General features: G+C 44.6%; 1 protein-coding gene across 1 annotated transcript; it reads right to left on the bottom strand.

The window, feature by feature from the left end:
- Positions 1 to 17111: 17111 nt before the first annotated feature.
- On the bottom strand, positions 17112 to 18089 carry FOXB1 (forkhead box B1; the record flags this gene model as incomplete). Its single annotated transcript, XM_080692874.1, has 1 exon — positions 17112 to 18089. The coding sequence occupies one exon, from the start codon at positions 18087 to 18089 to the stop codon at positions 17112 to 17114; it is 978 nt and encodes a 325-aa protein (XP_080549000.1).
- Positions 18090 to 19607: the final 1518 nt, after the last annotated feature.

Raw genomic sequence — 19607 nt, 5'->3', positions numbered from 1 at the left:
TATAGAATAAAGATTGAGGGTTTTTATATAAATACTTATTTGTTCTAGTATTTTTGTAAAAAGACTATTTTTTATCCATTGAATTACCTAGGCAGCTCTGATTTTAAAAATTCAAATGCTGTACATGCATGTACATATGGATCTATTTCTGCCTTATATCTATTTTTTTGCCAATGCCACGTATGTATATAGCTTACTACATAAGCTACATTTGATAAGACAAAATCAGATAGTGTAAGTCCTTCAACTTAGGTCTTCTTTTTCAATTTTTTTCTACCTATTCTTGGTCTTTTACATCTTCATAAAAATTTTATGGCCATCTTCTCATTTCAACAAAACCCATTAGAGAGTTTTGTGTAAAAATGTGACATAATCTCACCAGCCAGGCCTGGTGGCACATGCTTGTAATCCCCGCGCTTGGGAGGCTGAGACAGGAGGGTCGCACAGGTTCAAAGCCAGCCTCAGCTACTTAGTGAGGCTCTCAGCAACTTAGTGAGACCTTGTTTCCAAATAAAGTAAAATAGGTCTGGGAGTGTAGCCCGGAGGTAGAAAAGCCCCTGGGTTCCACCCCTATTGCCACGCACACACAAAAAATGTGACATGATCTGACCTACACGTGTGCGTGTAGTATTTCTGTGTGTGTGTGTGTGTGTATGTGTGTGTGTGTGTGTGACTGAGGATTCGACCCAGGTCTCTCACATGCTACACAGGTGCTCTACCACTGAGCCACATCCCCGCTCCTTTGACTTGCATTTTAAAGGATCCCTCTGGCATCTATGACCTGCTCAATGTTAATGTTACTAGGTGGCCTTGACAACCATTCTATAGGGGTATTTCAAATCCATTGGATAAAGTGAAAAATAAGCAAGCAGTGTCCTTCCAATAAGATTTTTCAGACAAACCTTAATGTTTCCCATCATCCAAACAGCCTTTAGCCCTAGGAGATTGAAGAGTATTGAAAGATTAAGTCCTTTAACGTTTTTGCTCCTGACAATGCTCCTCATTAGCAGTGGTTTGCCTTTTCTGAACCGTGGCCCCTCTCAGCTTTGTGCGTAGTGCTATTCCAACTTTAAGTCACTGTGTGATTGTCACAAGAGGCTGTGGGAATTGCCCTTTGACTACGAACTAGGCGACTTTAGGCAAATCATTTAACCTGAGTTTTGTCTTTTCTGATAAAACAGAGTTATATCACTATTAACTGCCCTATCTACCATGTGACTTGTGCTGTAGGAAATACAACATCGGCATCCACATTATAAAGTAATCGGGTAGTTTCTTATAAATGTACACTCACCATATGTACCATGACTTGTGTGAACCAAATGTGATGCCGTTATTATAAGGCTTGTGCATAACCACATCGTATGGACTCTGGAATATAGTATGCAGATGTTGGTCACTTGAGTTTCAAATAACAGATGGTACTGATTCTGTAGACCTGCTTTTGTATGTATATATACAATTTTATTATGTGTCACTTATAAGATACTACATATTATAAAATATATGTGTTTTTGAATTATGCCGGTATTTATAGGGTAGTTTGAATATGCATAGCACAGTACAAATTATGGGGTAGCGAGAAGTATAGTTACTTATAACTTATGAGTATAGTGCTTAGCCCCTCATGAAAATTAATAACTTAGCCAAATGACAAGGCTTGTACATGGGAAATAATGAAGATTGGTACCGCTCATATTGGAATTGCTTTTGTATTTGCTGGTTTTTTTATGTGCTTTATTTCATCTCATTCTTAACAATAATTCTGTGCAGTACACAGGGACGATATTCTTGTGCTCGTTTGACAGATATCGGGATGTAGCCTCAGCTCATAGTCAGTGAAACTGGGACCTGTTATAGTTTGTATCTCAAATGCCCCCTGAAGGATCATATGCTGAAAGCTTGGTCATAATCCTGTGACATTAAGAATTAGTTGAACTTTGAGTGGTAGGGTCTATTAGAAGTAAGCGGGGACACTGATGATGTGTCCTTGAAGGTGATATTGGAACCCAGACCCTTCCACTCTCCCTCTTTGCTTCCCAGCTGCCAGGACATAAACACCTTATCTACCATATGCTCCCACCACCATGATATGCTGTGCTGCCACAGGCCCAAATGCTGAGCCAAGTGACCTGGGCTAAAATCTCTGACACCGTGAGCCAGAATCAACCTTTCGTACACTTATATTGGTTTTCTAAGATATTTTCTAATAGCAACAGAAAGCTAACACAGAACAAAATGCAGATTATTTTGACTTGTAGAGCAGAAGATCTGTTCTGGTAGTTCTCAAACACTGATGTGATAAAGAATTATTTAGAGCCAGGCACGATGGCTCCGAGGTAGAATGACCCTGAATTCCATCCCCAGTACTACACAGAAAAAGAAGAACTATTCAGGGCTGGGCATGGTGGCACACATCTATAATCCCAGTACTTGGGAGACTCAGACAAGAGGATCACAAGTTCAAGACCAGCCTCGGCAATTTATAAGACTCTCAGCAACCTAGCAAGACCTTGCTTCAAAACAAAACAAAACACAAAAGGGTTGGTGATATAGCTCAAGGTAGAATGCCTCTGAATTCAATCCCCAGTACACACACACACACACACACACACACACACACACACACACACACAGAAATTTAAAAGAAAAATGTTAAAGAGAATCACTTAGGAAACAGGCTACAATGCATGTCCCTGAACTCCACTGGCTAAATCAGTTGATCTCAGTCTATGAATCTGTTTGGGTAGGGGGAGTGTCACTGTACGCTTGTTTTGTTGTTTGCAGTGCTGAGGATTGAACCCAGGGCTTTATGCATCCTGGCAATTGCTTCACCATTCAGTCACATCCCCAGCCCTGTGGATCTAATCTTAGCAAATGCTTCATAGGATTCTCTTCTGATGAATTGCACTTTATTCTCTACCAACTGACAGTTCTGGCATAGACTATGAAAGCAGAAACAGCTGCATCCTCCCATTACACTTCCATATAGCTGGCGTGAAGAATAGAGTGGTCATGCATACAAGTGTTGAAACAATTCTGTCTCCATGTGTTTATTTATTTGTAATAAATAAAGTAATTTAAATAATTTAAGATAAATTGAGATTCTGTGAATTGTGTCCAGGGGCATTCTACCTCTAAGTCACACCCCCAGCCCTATTTAATTTTTTTTTTTACTTAGAAACAGGGTCTCTCTAAGTTGCTAAGAGTCTCCCTAAGTTTCCAAGGCTATCCTTGAAGCTATGATCCTCCTGTCTCCGCCTCCGAAGTACTGAGATTACAGGGATGTGCCACCACGCCTTGGCATCTACCTACATTTAAATCCTGCTTTCACCACTTGCTAGCTGGGAAAATTATGTAACCACTCTGCGCCATCCATAAAATGGGATAATACCAGTACCAACCTCACAAGCATATGGTGAAGATTAAATAAGTACTTGTTCCTGAGAAGGGGAACATTACCCATAGAGATACTGCTAAACAAACAACAAAGACAAATGCAAGCCCTTAGCCCTCCTTCCTTCTCCTGGCTTCACCCTTCTGAGTTGCTAACATCCATTGGCATCAGCTCCTGGGAAGGCCAGTGACTGCCCGTTAGGTCTGCTTGCAAAGGCACCAGGAGGCTCAGAGGGGCTCTCCAACCCTAAGTCAACTTTGTTGCTTTATCCCATTTAAATCTGCGTTCTCTGTTGAAGGAAATAAACCAACACAGTAAAGCTTGCTGATAGCCACTCCATCTGTATTATGGCACACAATGATAGCTGGAAGTTAAAGGTTTGATATATAGGTCTATTTTTTTATTGCCAGTCCCTGCCCCTGAAGAAAGTATTAAAATTTCCAGATGAGTAACCAAACAATAAATAGATGAGACAGTTGCTGTGAATATCTGATTTTTTGCATAATAATGAGATATTGCCAGATAATGCTCTCTGCCATCCCCAGTTTGTCTAAATTATCATTTTGATTGGTCAAATGCATAAGAAAGATATACCAATAAAGTCATGTCAAGTGTGCCGCTGTAAATTGATGCAGGCTGAAGGTTTCCTTAGGTTCGAGGTGAGGCGGGGGCAGGGAGAACTGGATCTACAGTAAGTAACTTTAGGTACGTGTTTTCTCCAGCCAATTCAGAATCAAAGGCATCGGAAGTCCTAGCTTCTCCCGGGCTGCATGCATAAACATGAGGTAGCCCGTACCTTCTAAGGCCTTGTGTGTTGTTTTTAGAATTAAAATAAGAACCAGATTCAGAACCCAAGGGTTGTTCGAGGACGCCTGAGGTTTGTTTTGTGCAGAACATTTCTCCCTTGATTTTGCCTCCCTAAGACGGAACATCAGAGTGTTGATAGAACTTTAGAATCCGTAAGACCAGTCATTAGGAAATGGATGTCATCAAATCCAAACAGCTCTCTTTCTACCTTAAAAAGTATGGAAGAATTTTATAAGTTCCAAATTGGGGTGAAAGCTAAAATTGCCTGAGGTGGTTTGACTTGTAGCTCTTTCTTCCTGGTTATGTAACACTTGATTTAATGTGTTTGGGAATTCATTCTGGACTTTATTTTTTAAATTTTTTCTTTGGCTGTGTGGAATGATTGGTTTCATTCCTTGTTGTTACCTAAGTGCTCTGTGTCTTTGCCTGTGACCTCCTTGAAGTTAACAAAGCTACAGGTGGAAATGACTTGTGTATTCTGCCAGGCTTGTACAAGTAGGTGCACAAACAGAGCTCAGGCCAAGCACTCAGCTCAGGATGCTAAACACAGCACCAAGAGTGATGCTTTGCATTTAGAACAAGGTACAGTGTTGCAAGCAGGGCCTCTGCAGTTGGAGTGGAGCACTGCTCTCTCTCTCTGCTTCCCACCACCTTGCCCTGAGCTCCACTCACCCAGCCTGGCATGGACTGAACCCGAAATCTGCAAGACAACTTTGAGCAAATAAGTCTTCCTTGCTCTAAGCTGTATGGTCATTGTTTTGGATTATAACAGTGAGAATGTTGACCAAGGTATCATGCTTTGAAACTTTTCAAAGCAATAACCAAGTATGGGATAGTAAGGTATTTATTATAACTAAAGGTGGCAATCATGTAGTAAACATCAGCTATGGACTAAGCACCATGCAGGTGGTAGTTCATTTACTGTGTACATCTCAACAGAAGAGAAGTCTTACCCCCATTTTGCAGGGAAAGAAACTGGGGCCACAATGTGCTTGGTATTTGGGCCAAGGAGGCACAGTTAGGAAATGAACTTGCATCTATCTAAGACCTGCTCCTTTCACTAAGCCACATCCTTTGTCATTATCATTGTTAAAATTACATTATTTCATTCATTTTTGTCAGTTAAGTATCCTAAACAACAACCAATCACACACACCAACACTTGAGGGTTTTGCAGTTTGCCCTCTAAGGCAACCTAACTATGACAGTGGAGATACTGGCATCTTCAGAGATCCCCACTTTCAAGGAGCTATTAGAAAACTTGAACTAAAGAACCTTTTTGGATTGATCAAAATTAATATTTTCTGGAAGTCAGCTTTCTGACGCAGAAGGTTATATATTTTAGTGAATAGATACTCTGGTAAAAAAAAAATAATAATAATAATAAAGAAAGCCAGGCGTGGTGGCATACACTTGTAAAATCCCTGTACTTGGGAGTCTGAGAAAGGAGGATCGCAGGTTCAAAGCCAGCCTCAGCTACTTAGTGAGGCCCTACACAACTTAGTGAGGCCCTGTTTGGTGGGGGGTATGTCTCAGAGGCAAAATGTTCAATCACCAGTACCACAAAAAATAAAAAAATAAAGGAAAGAGGGAAAGAAGAGGGAGAGAGGGAGGGAGGGGGGGAGGGAAAATCTGGATGTTGTGTTGTTTTGAAATAATACACCTGTGAAAACATCTAGATTCATTGGGGAAATAAAATTTGATCCTGTATCAAAATCTGTAAAATATTCAGTATGGAAAGTTAGTGTTGAACAGAGACCATTGCAACCTCAAGCAAGAGGAAACTCTTGGCTTCAGTTGTTGGATAGAGTTGCTGTGACTAATTTACTATTAATTATGACTCTTCAAGAATCATCTGAAGAAAATTCAAAATGTGACCTAGAGCAGGAATGAAGTCATTCCCATATTAGTGAAGCTACTACTGGAAATGCCTGAAACTGTCTAGGACACCAGTTATTCTGTAGCTCATTGCTTTGAGTTTCATGCATTTATCTGTGTAACATACAGTTACCCCTGCCCTACCCAGTGACTTCCTTGAAGAAATGAACAGGGTAGATTCAGGGCTAAACATAATATCCAACCAGGCTGAATGAAGTTTTCATTTACTTGTGACAAAAAAAATACATCAAATAACAAGGATATATTCATTCATAAAGCTGTGTGTGTGTATGTGTGTGTGTGTGTGTGTGTGTGTGTGTGTGTGTAAGTGAGAGAGAGAGAGAGGACATCAAATGCTGAATCTTTTCCAAACAACACAACCAATCCTTTTTTATTTTTTTTATTTTTATTTCTGTTTGTTGTTTATTTTAGGGCTGGGGATTGAACCCAGGGCATTCTACTTCTCAGCTACATCACCAGCCCTTTTGCTTTCTTTTCTTTTTCTCTTCCTTCCTTTTTTCTCTTTCTTAACTTTTTAAAATTTTATTTCTTCCATGGAAACAGGATTTTGCTAAGTTGCTGAGAGCCAGGCTAAATTGCTTAGCTCAGTGCTGCAAACCCACGAGGTTCATGAAAAGGATATGAAAAAGTATTACCTGGATCAATAATTTGTACATTGGCCAAAAAATGTATTATTTTGCTTTGTATATAGTTTCTCTAAGTTCAGTCATTCTGTTCCTTTCATTCTATTTTTTTTTTTTTTTTTGGCGGGTCTGGGGATGAAACCCAGCGGCATTCGACCTCTGAGCTACACCCCCAGCCCTATTTTTATTCTTTATTTTGAAACCGGGTCTCACTGAGTTTCAGAGAGCCTCACTAAGTAGCTGAGGCTGTCCGCGAACCGCAATCCTCTGTTCTCAGCCTCCCGAATGCTGGGATTACAAGCATGTGCCACCATGGCCGGCTCTATTTTTTAAATCATTGACTATTCTGAAATTCCTAGAACTCATTCTTTTGCTTTTAAAGTAAAAAGGATTAGCCAGGCATAGTGGCTCCGGCCTGTAATCCCAACACTTGGAAGGCTGAGACAGGAGGGTTGTATGTTTGAGGTCAGCCTCAGCAACTTGTCAAGACCTGTTTTCAAATTGGGGTCTTTTTGTTTACTTTTTTTGGTGGTGGGGATTGAACCCAGAGGTTTTCTACCTCCAAGCTACACACCCAGCCTTATTTTATTTTTTATTTTGGAACAGCGTCTCACTAGGTTGCCAAGAGACTAAATTTGAGGCTGGATTAGAACCTATGACCCTCCTGTCTCGGCCTCCCAAGTACTGGGAAGAGGCCCAGTTTGGAGAAGGTACGAAAAGAATAACTATTTCCCTTACCCCTACCACGTTCACTGCCAAGTTACTTCAGTTTCAGGAGGGTGGGGGCAGGAGAGCAGGCAGGAAAAGCTGGGGGTTAAAAAATAAATCACAATGACATAAAACTCAGACAGCTCTTCCCTCTGCAAGTCTGTACCTGTCTCAAGAGCTTAAGACTAAATTCCTTTTGGGCAAGAGAATCTCTAATAACTATGCCTAATATTTTTATTCCTCTGTCATAAATAGAAATAGTAGCCCAACTTGTCACGATACATCAGCGCATTTTAATTTACTATGCTCCACTTGATGAGTAAAAACAAGCCTTCGAAAAGCCCTTAGCTTTCCCATCTAAAAGACATGGCTAACAGAGCCAGAGACTCTACAATTTGGCTAAATGGTGATAAAGCTAACATGCAACTTCAGGTCTTCAGACCAGGAAATTGTCTCGGAGGACTTGGTATGTGATGCTTGTGGCAGGAAATCCTTGGTGGTAATATTTGTCCAGTTGATTGGATCATATGGAATCAGACTGGCTTGCAGTGAGGGGAAGAACGCGTGGTGAGACTTCCTGGGGCTTATAGAAAGGGCCCTGTGCCGCAGAGCAGAGCGGCGCCCTCCAGCCTCTCCTTCTCCCCTTAGGGCCCTTCTCCCTCCTCTTAGATCTCTCCTCTCTGTACTGTGAGCCAAGCTGGGGTGGAATCATCAGTGCAAGGGCTGCTGAGTGGAATTGTTCAGACACTATGGAAAAGTAGCAGTGAACAAAGGGCTTGGGTTCATGATTTTTTTTCTCACCAAAGACATTGATTCCAATTCGAGAAGAGTTTTAATCTTAGCCACAAATCATGGCACTCTCCTGGGAGGGGGGCAACATGCTCATTCTTCTGCCTGGGTCTGTTCCAACCTCACACATTATTAAGGGACTTTACTAAAAACAAATACCACCCCAAGAAACTGGAGTGGGGAAGTCAGACAAGACTTTAGCCAACAAGAAAGGGCTAAAGGACACGCTCTGATAAAGAAGCGAAGCCTGCAGCTCAGGTCCCTTGGCTGGTTTGCCATCGCATCCCCCAAGTCTCCCATACGAAGCACCCCAGAAACAGAGCAGTCAACACCTGCCATGGGCCTGGACCCTCGAGACCGCAGGCAATCTGTTGGAAGCTGTCTTTAGTTTGGGGACTCCATCAGGAACTTAAATGGTTCTAATTCAGGTGAGCAGTGACAGTTTTCTCTAGTTTCACAGCTGTTAAAGAACCCCACTTATAAAGGGTACTGGGTGACATGTTGTACACAATGCCTTAAAATCATGTGCACTCACACTGCTGATAAAGCCTATCGTTTTCACAATTTGAATACTTTTTGTAATTAAAAAATATTTCAGTTGCACTTGTCTGGCACCTGTAGTAGGACTGAACTTTTACTTTTATTTTTATTTATTTATTTATTTATTTATTTATTGGTGGTACTGGGGGGTGGAACCCAGAGGCTTTCTACCTTCGGGCTATACTCCCAGACCCATTTTTATATTTTATTTGGAAACAGGGTCTAAGTTGCTGAGAGCCTCAGTAAGTAGCTGAGGCTAGCTTTGAACCTGTGTGATCCTCCTGTCTCAGCCTCCCAAGTGCGGGGATTATAAGCATGCGCCACCATGCCAGGCTCTGAACTTTTACTTTTAAAACTTCACTCTGGTCTTCTGATTCAGAAAAAAGACTATATCAGAGGACTTGGCCAAATGAATTAAATACAGGAATTTAATTACTTGGGGTTTTCAAAGACCTTTCCAACTCTAAGGTTCTGTGTCTTTATGATTCGAAGGCAAGGAAATTGTGCTCTGGATTCCTGGGTGCAGAAGAGATAGAAATGGAGTTACAAGAGCCAAAGCTGAAATCCTGAAATAAATTACATTAATGAATCTTGAGGAAGCTGTTAAGGATCTCAGAATGCCAAAGCTAATGTATATTACGTCATTGAAAATAGTGTCTAGTCAGGTATAAAAGATATTCATTGCAACAGTCTTTGTATTAGCAAAACCAATCGACCAAACAAACAAAACCTAAAAATGTCATTGATGCTCCCAACAAAGGAAATTTCCTCAATGGCACAAAATACAACCATTAAAATTGATGGAAATGGAAACCGTGTGACTACTTGAGAAAATGTTTATGATATACTGCTGGAGAGATGCAAGAAATAAAAATGCATTATGTTGATTATAGCTATGGAAAAGCTAAAAGGAAAATGGGCTATTTTTAAATCTACATGGGAAAAGTGTAAAAAACATTTTTATAATGTATTGTTTCTATAGTAAAATCTCAATTTCTCTATGAAATAGAACAAAACCAATTACCTATCAAGGCAACTCTCTGCCTAAATGGTGCTATTTCTCATGGCAATGAGATTCCAACTAATTATTTTATATGATTTATTTAGCTTTTTCCCCCCAGTGCTGCTGGGAATTGAACCCTGGGCCTTGTGCATGCTAGGCAAGCCCGCTACCACCGAGCGACATCCTCAGCCCCAGCATCCGTCATTTTAAAAATTTGATAACGTTTAGCTACACCGCAAAGAATAATTAGCAACATAATTAATCAAATTGCTGTTTGTCTTTCTATGTCAAAGTTAATCATTTTTATTTTCATGTTTTATAGAAGGGATTCTCTTTTTATTAAGGTCAATAGCATCCACAAGTAAATTTAAATACATTTCATGTGTTTTAATCGTATGAATTTAGCATCACAGCAGAAACGTCATCTCTGTCAATACTCTCACTTACTAACACCTGGAACAAAAGCATAGAATTTGTTCCTAAGCTAAAACAACAGAGCTATTTTCAAAAGTCCTAATTACTTAAGCCATCAATTGTGTGCTAGGAACAGGAATCACTGCAGAGACAGGACAATCTGAGAGTAAGAAAAATTTATCCTTGCCTGAAAGAAATTTCTCTTCTCTCTGGCTTCTGCCTGCCCTTTCTCTTCCACTAATCCACAACATAAAAAGGAGAGTTTTAGTAGCTTCTAGGTGGTCATAGAAACATTTTACTCACCCTCCCTTAGCCACTCAGCGTGGGGGTGGGGGGGGGCACCTGTCAGTTTTTCCCCCAAACTCATGCCTGAAATCTTGAGGCAAAATATTATTTTTTGCTTTCTTTTTCTCTTATTTTTTTCTGCTAGCTGACATAAATACCATGGTAATAGGAAACTTGTCAATAATCATTTCTTTGCTTTGCATAGATCTTTAGTTTGTCAGTTGAAGCGTGTCTTGGTCTTCCCAGGAGCCCGCCCTTTACCACTCTGGCTCCACTGTGGCAGGCAGGGCTGATTGGGGGGCTCCGATGCTGGGAGTTCTCCTGGCCTGTGAAAACATTCATGGTGTAATGTCTCTCCAAGGAGCTGCTCTAATTAATGCAAAACACTCTGGATACTACTTAATAAATACTAAGCTTCTTCTAAGTGGCACAAAATTAAGATCCTTTGTTGAACTTTTTTTATATGCGTTGTCAGACAAATGCATTGTATTGCATGAAGAAGAGAGAAAGCTGGAGCCAGAGCAGAATTTGGAAAGAATTATTTCTGCGAATGAACATTTTTTTCTACTGTATACCTTAGTAAATCTAGTGAACAGGGAACACTCTAGGGAAGAAATTAACTGAGTAAATAAAAATATACAGGCTGCAGAGCCTGAATTAAAATTACAATGTCTCCAAACAACAGATATTTAAAGAATGCTTTTTTTTTTTATCTGTGAGCTTAATCTGCTCTAATTAATGCTCTGAGAGTTTGTTCCTTCCAAAGCTTGCAACTGATTTCACATCAGTTATCTGCAGACAAAGGCAAAAGGAGCCGGTCCCAAAGAAGAACCCTTTGTCCAAATAGTCCTGATGGTGTTCTGGAAGGAAAACGTGCTAAGGAAGGTTTTATTTAGACAACTCCAATTTTCCATGGATAATTTCTGGTTGATTTATTTTTAGTTCTAATGAGTTTGATAGCTTCTCATTATGAAACGACCAACTATTTTTTAACATCTTTTTTTTTTTTTTTATCTGTAGGTCGGAGCTACTTTCCCTCCCTTCTCCCATTCCCACTCCAGACACCCATCCAAAGTATAACATGAAGTGTAAATATAACCTTATAAATCTTCCAGATAAAATGAAAAGTGCTCACAGTCCCAATGTACCTTGGAAGTGGTACAAGACAAAAATTTAAACTACAAAAGAAAACTCTCCAAATGTTTTCTCCTGTACATCTTTATGTTTCACGTTTGAAAAAGTCCGCTCATTCCTCTGCAGTCACACCTTAGAAAATGAGAAGCTTCCTTCTTTCTCTTTCCCACTCTGCCTCTGGAAGCAGCTGTAATAGGCACTGCAAGCTTTCTAAGGAGTCTATAAAGTTCATGAGAACAAAAATATCCATCATGGAAGACACAAGACAGGAGTATGCCCGCAAGAGTATCTCAATTACTCTGACATAACCTTGCCTAACCATCAGAGAGCACTAGAAAAAGCAAAGTGTGTGTGTGTGTGTGTGTGTGTGTGTGTGTGTGTGTGTGTGTAAGAGGCTAGGGAAAGGGAATGCAGAGGTCAAGATACAGACAATGAAAGGCAGAGCAGGTGAGGTCCAAGCTCAGCTTTTATATCTGGTGTCACACCAATGGGCAGATATTAGTTGAAAGAAGAAAACCAATGACCCAGCTGTGATTCTGGTCTTTGAAAACAATGTTTGTGTAATCCCAGCCAAGCAAGGAGTAAGAGCCTGGGAGACGCGTGTGATATGATGATGTTTGTATTGGTGTAGGTAAAGATTTGCTTAAATCAAACTTATTGCCTCAGCCCTGAGTGTGAATTGATGCGGAGTTTCTTGGGAATCCCAAGAGTCCCACAGTGCCGGCCCCCTACTCACTTTCTTTCCCTCCCCCATGTTTTTCTCAAGCCAGAGGATGCCTGCTGCATCTCACACTGTAGTGCAAACAGATTCTCGCAAAGAGAGAGGAAGATAAAATGAATTTAAATTCCAAAGGGGTTCCAGTGCTGGTTTCCTAGTCCCCGAGTCAGCAATGTGTTTGTGAAAATTCAGCCTTTTTGTCTCCCAGTAAAAAGGAGCTAAATCTACATCGGTGGCCCAGTCTCGGGTTGCTATTCTTTGCATTTTCTATTCGAGTGAATGAGATTGAATGAAGTGGCCCGGACCCTTCATTTGATCTACTCAATTGCATAAAGTGACAGAATTCTAATATATTTGTTTAATGCTCTTCAATGGGCATTCACTTTTTTTTTTTTGCTAGCAAATGAAGCATCCCTGGGCAAAGTTTCATCCCCCTTTAACACTGGGACATATTTCATAACTTGGGCCATGGTTTGAAGTGATCTTGAGAGGAGTTTTAGACTCAGAAAGTGGAAAATAAAGAAACAGATGTGAAGTTATTGTAAATTCCTAGAGTGGGCTCTGGGGCTATTGTGGCCCCACGGCAGGGGGTCCAGGGGCTGCCCCTTTCATGCAGTAATTGAAACATATTAATTAGATAATTTGTTGTTAGTTTAAACGAAACAAATGCATCCCCTTTGAGGCTTCACAGCCGGTGGGTTGGGTTGTTTTTTGTTTTGTTTTTGTCTAGGTGTCTCTCTGCATATGTGGCTTTTAGAAGAAAAAAAATTAATTGGCATTTATATTAAGAATTTAAGATCCTGATCCTTTCCATTTAACTGAATGCTGTTGACAAAGGGAGTTCTCATTTGTAAAAGTATAAGCCATTCCTCATCCCATCCACTCTGCACAGCCTCCCATCCCTGACCTTGCATAAACCAACATAAAACCTACTGTCTACAGCACTAGCCTGGACTCTTGCCCCCCCACCCCACCTTATCCTGCTTGAGCACTGGGCCTGATTCATGCTTCCAAGACCCTCGCGTTCTTATCCATTTAAAGGAATGAATCCGGCTGCTATCATATTTAAGTCACCCTGAGCATCAGGTACCAACAGCTTTCCTTCAAGTGTTTAGGCTTCTCCAAAACCTCAGACCAGACAAGCCAAGAGGGAAAGTGAGAGCATCTACATTTTCCCTCTCGAGAAACTTGAGAGACAGTTTTAAAAGACAGTTTGGTACAGAGCCGTATCAAAAACCCAAAGTAACCGAATAGCCAAATTTCTAAATCCAAAGGCTACATTTTTAAAAATCCATGCTTCTCAAATTTGCAAAATAGAAAATAGTATATTGACTCTCGGGATAATACACACACACACACACACACACACACACACACACACACACACACCTTCTCACTGTGGCACAGTGTTGTCTCCAGAAGTTGTATTTTAGAGCTGTGTATGTTGACTTTGGACTTGAGCCAGGTGAAAAGATTTACCATGACAAAGAGAACCATTGAAGGTATCCCAGTTATAAACTTCCTTGTTTGTGGGGCACTTCAGCTCAACAAGCTTCCAAGGTATGGGGAATGAGGTAGAGGCATTTGTGCTGTGGGCTGCTTTGGATTTCTGATCAAGATTAAAATATCATCAATGAGCTTTTTACTTTTGTACTATATTTTTTATGTTTTTTTTAAAAAAAACTTGACTCATTCAATTATGCCTGAGAAAAGATGTCTGCAATTGTGAAAGGAGGACTCACAATGACCAAGTTATTTCATTCTTTTCAATACACCGTGACAAACTTACCAACTGAAAAGAGAATTTTGAAATATTGAGTTGAAACCTCTCCTTTGCTCCAAATCAGAAATGGAATCTGTACCTTATTGCCTCTATGTATTAAGTGTGTGTGTGTGTGTGTGTGTGTGTGTGTGTGTGTGTGTACATCCCTCATCTCTGAATTCTAGCACCTAGTTTAAGAGGAATATTTTACCTGACTCTTTAGGCTGGTGATGTATAACATTTGAGGCCTATGTTAGACCTTTACACGTCCCCCATTCCAGCTCTACTTCGCTGTTACTAAATTTGGTAAGATTAGAGCGTTCCAAAAGATAGGTCTTAATTTTATTTTGCAGGAAACTGTGAAAATATACTTAAGTTTAAAAACTGCAGATGATTCCTTGTTGAGAACTAAGTTTTGAGAGTTTCTTATCCCAGGATGGCTAGTTTTCCAGGCTTTCTTTGGCTGATCTTGTTGATATAATTGTGAATTGGGCTTGATGAATGAGTTTAGTTGTCCCCTGTCTGACGAGCCTTAGTAGCTTCATGCATTTTAATCAGTCCAATGATTCATTTATTTTCCACTATTTTTTTTCATTTTGGCTGTGTGTGGGATCCTTCCTTTTAAAAAAAAAATGGTCACAACAGGATTAATTACCCTTTGCACTAATCCCAAATTGTCTTTCAGGTAGCCCTCTAAATATATGAGTCAGTGCTAAAGATTCTCCTTATGTAGTATGTTGATCATGGTTCTTCTGTGGCATCCTCTGGTACACTAAGATCTCTTGTTTTAATCACTTTACACAATAAAGTGTTAATCACCATTAAAGTTTCTCTTCGTCTTGTGACTTCATTAGCTGAATACACTCTGGCAACAGCGTGGCCCCTTCAATAAAATTCAGTTAGCTTTGAGCCATACATTGCTTGAAACTTTTAATTCTCTGCAAAAATCTGAAGAAAAGCAAATATTTAAAGTCAGGTATTTAAAGAAACTTCATTCGTGTCATGACAATGAACGCACCAAGCATTATTTTTCCACATGAAAGACTGGAAGAATTCTACTGATTCAAAGCAAACAGGTTCCTTGACATCTAAGGTAAACCTTTAGGTAATTTATAAAAGAAAATTTCAACATCTGCAATAATTGAAAAAAGAAAGGAAATGAATTCCCCCTCCAAATAAGAAGAATCAGAGTTGAAGTACTGAGTAAGCAAGTCTGTTTTAACTTTTTAAGTATCCTTCTATCTGACTTCTATGTAAGCCTTATATTTATATAAGTCCAATATATTTGATAAAACATATATTTTAGACAAAATACATTTAAAGCACTAAATTTTTCAATAAATTTTTCTTTCAGCACCACATCTGTGCACCTGATTTCTAATAGAAATACTTTACTTTCTCTTTCCCTCTGCACAAATACCTTCCATAGTCCCTCTGACCAATTTCTCCCACAATCTGCAGGTGAACAAGATGTGGGTTGACCATCTTCACAAGGTGATGTGGAAGAAGCCAGCTACTGGGTGCACTGCAGAAGCATGCTTAAGAAAGCAATCCATCCATCTTTTGTAAAGTTGTTTGCAGCAACTCTTCAAAAACACACAAAACTAAAATTTGAATTTACATATTTTAATGAGAAAATATTATTTAGACTAGGTCATAATTTAATGTAGACACCTTTTTTTAAAATTCTTTGTCTTAAAACAGGCATGCTGGGAACAAGAACATCAATATTTAAAATGCCATGCTAATTCTGTACAGGGAGGAAGAAAAATGAAAGGTAAAATTTTTACAGCTCTAATGACACTACAATTTTTTTTAACTTAAACAGGTCACACCAAAACAGCAGTTCGTTTTCCAGCAAATTACCTTAGACTCTAAAGGAATATAGCAAACAAAAGTGCATTTTACACAGTGTATAATCATTCCTATTCACAACTATTTACAGATCTTTGCAGCCCTTTCGCTTCTTGGAAAAGTTCTTGTAACAGAAAGACTTGTCCTGGGGGAAACTCTCTGTTGATGACCCCTTCGAGATACCAGTTTGCTCACCCAAGTTCTCCCAAGCTCGTCCTTGGTGCCGTCTTGGTTTGAGTCTTTCTTTTCCTTCTTCAGTAAAATAAATAGCTAAAAAGGTCTTTAGGCAGTAAGAAAGTTCATATTCCAATAACTTTCCCATCCCCCTTCCCGCCCCTACACCTGGCCGGGGACGGAGAGCCTTCACATTTCAACAGGTTCTGTGATGTGGGCTGAGCCCGCCCGCCTCCGCCTCGCAAGACAGATTCAAGTTCACTGTTTACCTTTTACCGGGTGCTTTGTAAACAATACAACGTTAGTTTTAGTTTTATTTTGCTTGTGTTGAGGACTAGCGTCCCCTTATCAGCCTAGCAGCCTCTCTCCAAAGTCTCAATGCCGGGAGTCTCCGACAGGAAACAAAACCCGAGCCAAAGGGGTGGGGGGGATCTCTGCCGAAGGCCGGGAGGCTGGGCCGCCCCCGGAGAGGCTGCGGTCCTCCTGACGGCGGAGGCGAGCGGGGCGGGAAGACTCGCGGCCCCTTCTCGCTCCCCGAGCTCGGGAGCTGCGGGCCTGCGCCGGGCGGCTGCAGCCCTCGGCGGGATCTGCTCCGGGAAACCTCGGAGGTGGTTCCTCGAGTCCCCAAACTGCGTCTCGAGTTCCGGGCTCCCGGATTCCAGCGGACAGAAAGCCCGCATTTCTCTGGGAAGGCGGGCAGCAGGATCCCCGGCCCCTGGGGCGCGCCTGTTGAGTGGGGAGGGCCGGGGGGTCCCGGGGCGAGGGGTCCGGCTCCCGCAGCCCCGCTTTCCCCTGGGGGGTGGGGGGCGAAGACCACTCCCGCGCGCCGCCCGCAAGTTTGGTTTGATCTTCTGGGTCCAAAACAAAGTTCTTTGGGGCGCGTGGGAGCGGTCTGGACGCAGCGAGGTGGACCAGGCGGGATGGCGGTCCCGGGCCGCCGGGGCGCGGAGGGAGCCGGGGGGGCCGGGGGCGCGGGGAGGCGCGGGCGCTGCGGCTTCTGCGGGTCAGTGAACGGCCACCGAGTGCAGCGCGGAGGCCGGGCTGGTGAGCGTCTCGCTGGGGGTGGCGGGGCTGCTTTGGCTGGTGGCTGTCTGCGAGGACGTGGGGCTGAGCGACGGCGGCGAGTTCGACAGCAAGGTGGGGATGGGCGCGGGCAGCGCGGGCAGCGCGGGCACCGCGGCCGGCGTGGGCTTGATGGGCACGGGGATGGCGGGCAGCGTCTGGCCCGCCGCGTGGCACAGCGGCTTCAGCGGCACCCCGTAGGCGCTGTAGTCGCCGCTCGCCATGGAGATGGGGGTGGCCGAGTCGATCATGCCCGCGGAGCCGTACACGTGCGGCCAGCCGGCGCCCAGCGAGCTGCCCATGGTAGTCAACTGGTTGGGGAGCGGGTAGGCGGCGGGCACCGGCTGCATGGCGGAGAAGGCCAGCCCCCCGGGCATCTTGTACTCCCGCGCGATGATGTTCTCGATGGCGAAAGGGTGCTTGAAGCCCGAGGGCTGCGCCACGCCGCCCAGGTTGTAGGCGGCCGCGGGCATCTGCGGCAGGTGCGTGCCCGAGGCGGCCAGCGCGCTCAGCCGCAGCTTGGCCTGCTGCTGCAGGTACTGCGCGGCGTCGGCCGGCTTGCTGGGCGCCAGGTGGTCGGACTTGAGCACCTTGAAGCGCTTGCGGCGCCGCAGGAAGCTGCCGTTCTCGAACATGTCCCCGCAGCTCGGGTGCAGCGCCCAGAAGCTGCCCTTGCCGGGCTGGTCGGGCCGCCGCGGGATCTTGATGAAGCAGTCGTTGAAGGACAGGTTGTGGCGCAGGCTGTTCTGCCAGCGCTGCGTGTTCTCCCGGTAGTAGGGGAAGCGGTCCATGATGAACTTGTAGATCTCGCTCAGCGGCAGCATCTTCTCGGGCGAGCTCTGGATCGCCATGGCGGTCAGCGAGATGTACGAGTAGGGCGGCTTCTGGTCGCTGTAGGTGTTGCGACCCGGCCGAGGCATCTTCGTGCGCGACCTCGGCTCGCTCAGGGTCCGCGCGGCCGGCGGACTGTTCGGATCTGGGGAGAGGGAGGAGATGGAGGGCGCGGTAGCGCGGTGCCCAGGCGCCGCGGGGTGAGCCCGACGAGTGACAGATCTGGGGAGCGCGGCGGGGGCTGTGCCTCCGACCCCCGCCTCCCGCGCGCTCGCGCCGGCAACTTTGCGCGCTGAGCTGGACCCCGAGCGGCGGGCGAGGAGGAGGGGGCGCGGGCTGGCGGGGCGGGGTGGGGGGCGCGGGCCCGGGGCGGCCGCGGAGCGCGGAGCCGGACCCAGCCGGGGACAGGGGAGGAGAAGCCCGCGCGCGGTGCCGGGGAGCTGGAAAGTTAGTGGGCCCGGAGACGCGGGGACCGAGCTGCCGGCGGCTCACCTTGAAGTTGCTACAAGTTTCGCGTGTGCATCGGGCTGGCCCGCGGGTCTCCTCCCTCGGGGCGCGCCGCTGGGCCCCGCGAGCCGGCGCCCGAGCTGAGCCCCGCAGCCCCCGCGCCTGGCGCTCGGGGTCCCGCGCGGTGCGGAGCGCGGGCCGGGCCTGGGCAGGGCGGCCTCGGGGCTGGGAGGGCGCTGCTGTGGCTCGGCGGCTCCGCTGGGCTAGGTGGCTGCCTCCATGTCCTCCCTCGAACCATCTGATAGTTTTAATCGGTGACAGGAGCAGAAAAGACCCCTGTAGCGGCGCTTCATTAATGTGCCACTTCTTCGCTATCATATGACAATCGTCCTGGGAGGGGGAGCAGGGGGAGGGGCTGGGCGAGCGCAGCCGCGGGCTCCGGTTTCCTTCACACCTATTTACATGGACACCTTGGCCAATAGAAATCACTTCCAGCTCGGGCCTGGGAGAGGGGACGCGCTGCGGCCACTGGCGGGAGCCGGACGCGCCGGCCCGGGCGGCGGGCGCCGAGGGTGCGGAGAGGCCGCCGCCGAGGAGCCGCGGACCCAGCCGCCGCGGTGACGTTTGCCATGGACACTGCTCGGCCGGGGTATTCTGTTTCCTCTGCATTGTGTCGGGTTTGTATTGTGAGCTAACTTCAGGCGCGGCCGTGCTCTGAAGCCAACCCTTTCCTGTGCGGGGCTCTACCCGGGGCGGGTTGCTTGGACTATTATAATGAAAACATGCCCCCTCCCCAGTCCTCTGAGACGCAGATCGAAGCTGGATTTGACCTTCCTGAGCTGCGGCGCCAGCCCTGCACAGTTGGGTGTGTCGCTTTTAAGAAGTGAGGGGATTTTTAAAATATATAAAATGTAATGTGCCGGCCGCGTGGAAGAGCCCATTTCCAATCTTAATGCATTGGCCATTTTTAAAAGAGGATATTTCTGGCGAAAAGACAAGATCTTTGCTTTAAAAGTCTTCCAGCAGTTTGGTTGGACGCGGGCGGGGGGCTGGGGCAGTTGGGGAGAACCGCGAGAGAGGCCTGGGAGGGCCCAGCTCCTCTGGCGCACTTGATCCATCAGCAGAACTGCAGGGTTTCTCGCGTTCCCCGAGTGGTTTGA

This window comes from Muscardinus avellanarius (genome assembly GCF_963383645.1).
Source record: "Muscardinus avellanarius genome assembly, chromosome: 3".
Classification (NCBI taxonomy): domain Eukaryota; kingdom Metazoa; phylum Chordata; class Mammalia; order Rodentia; family Gliridae; genus Muscardinus; species Muscardinus avellanarius.
Note: the sequence above shows the minus strand (reverse complement) of the source record. Positions and strands in the feature narration are given on the sequence as shown.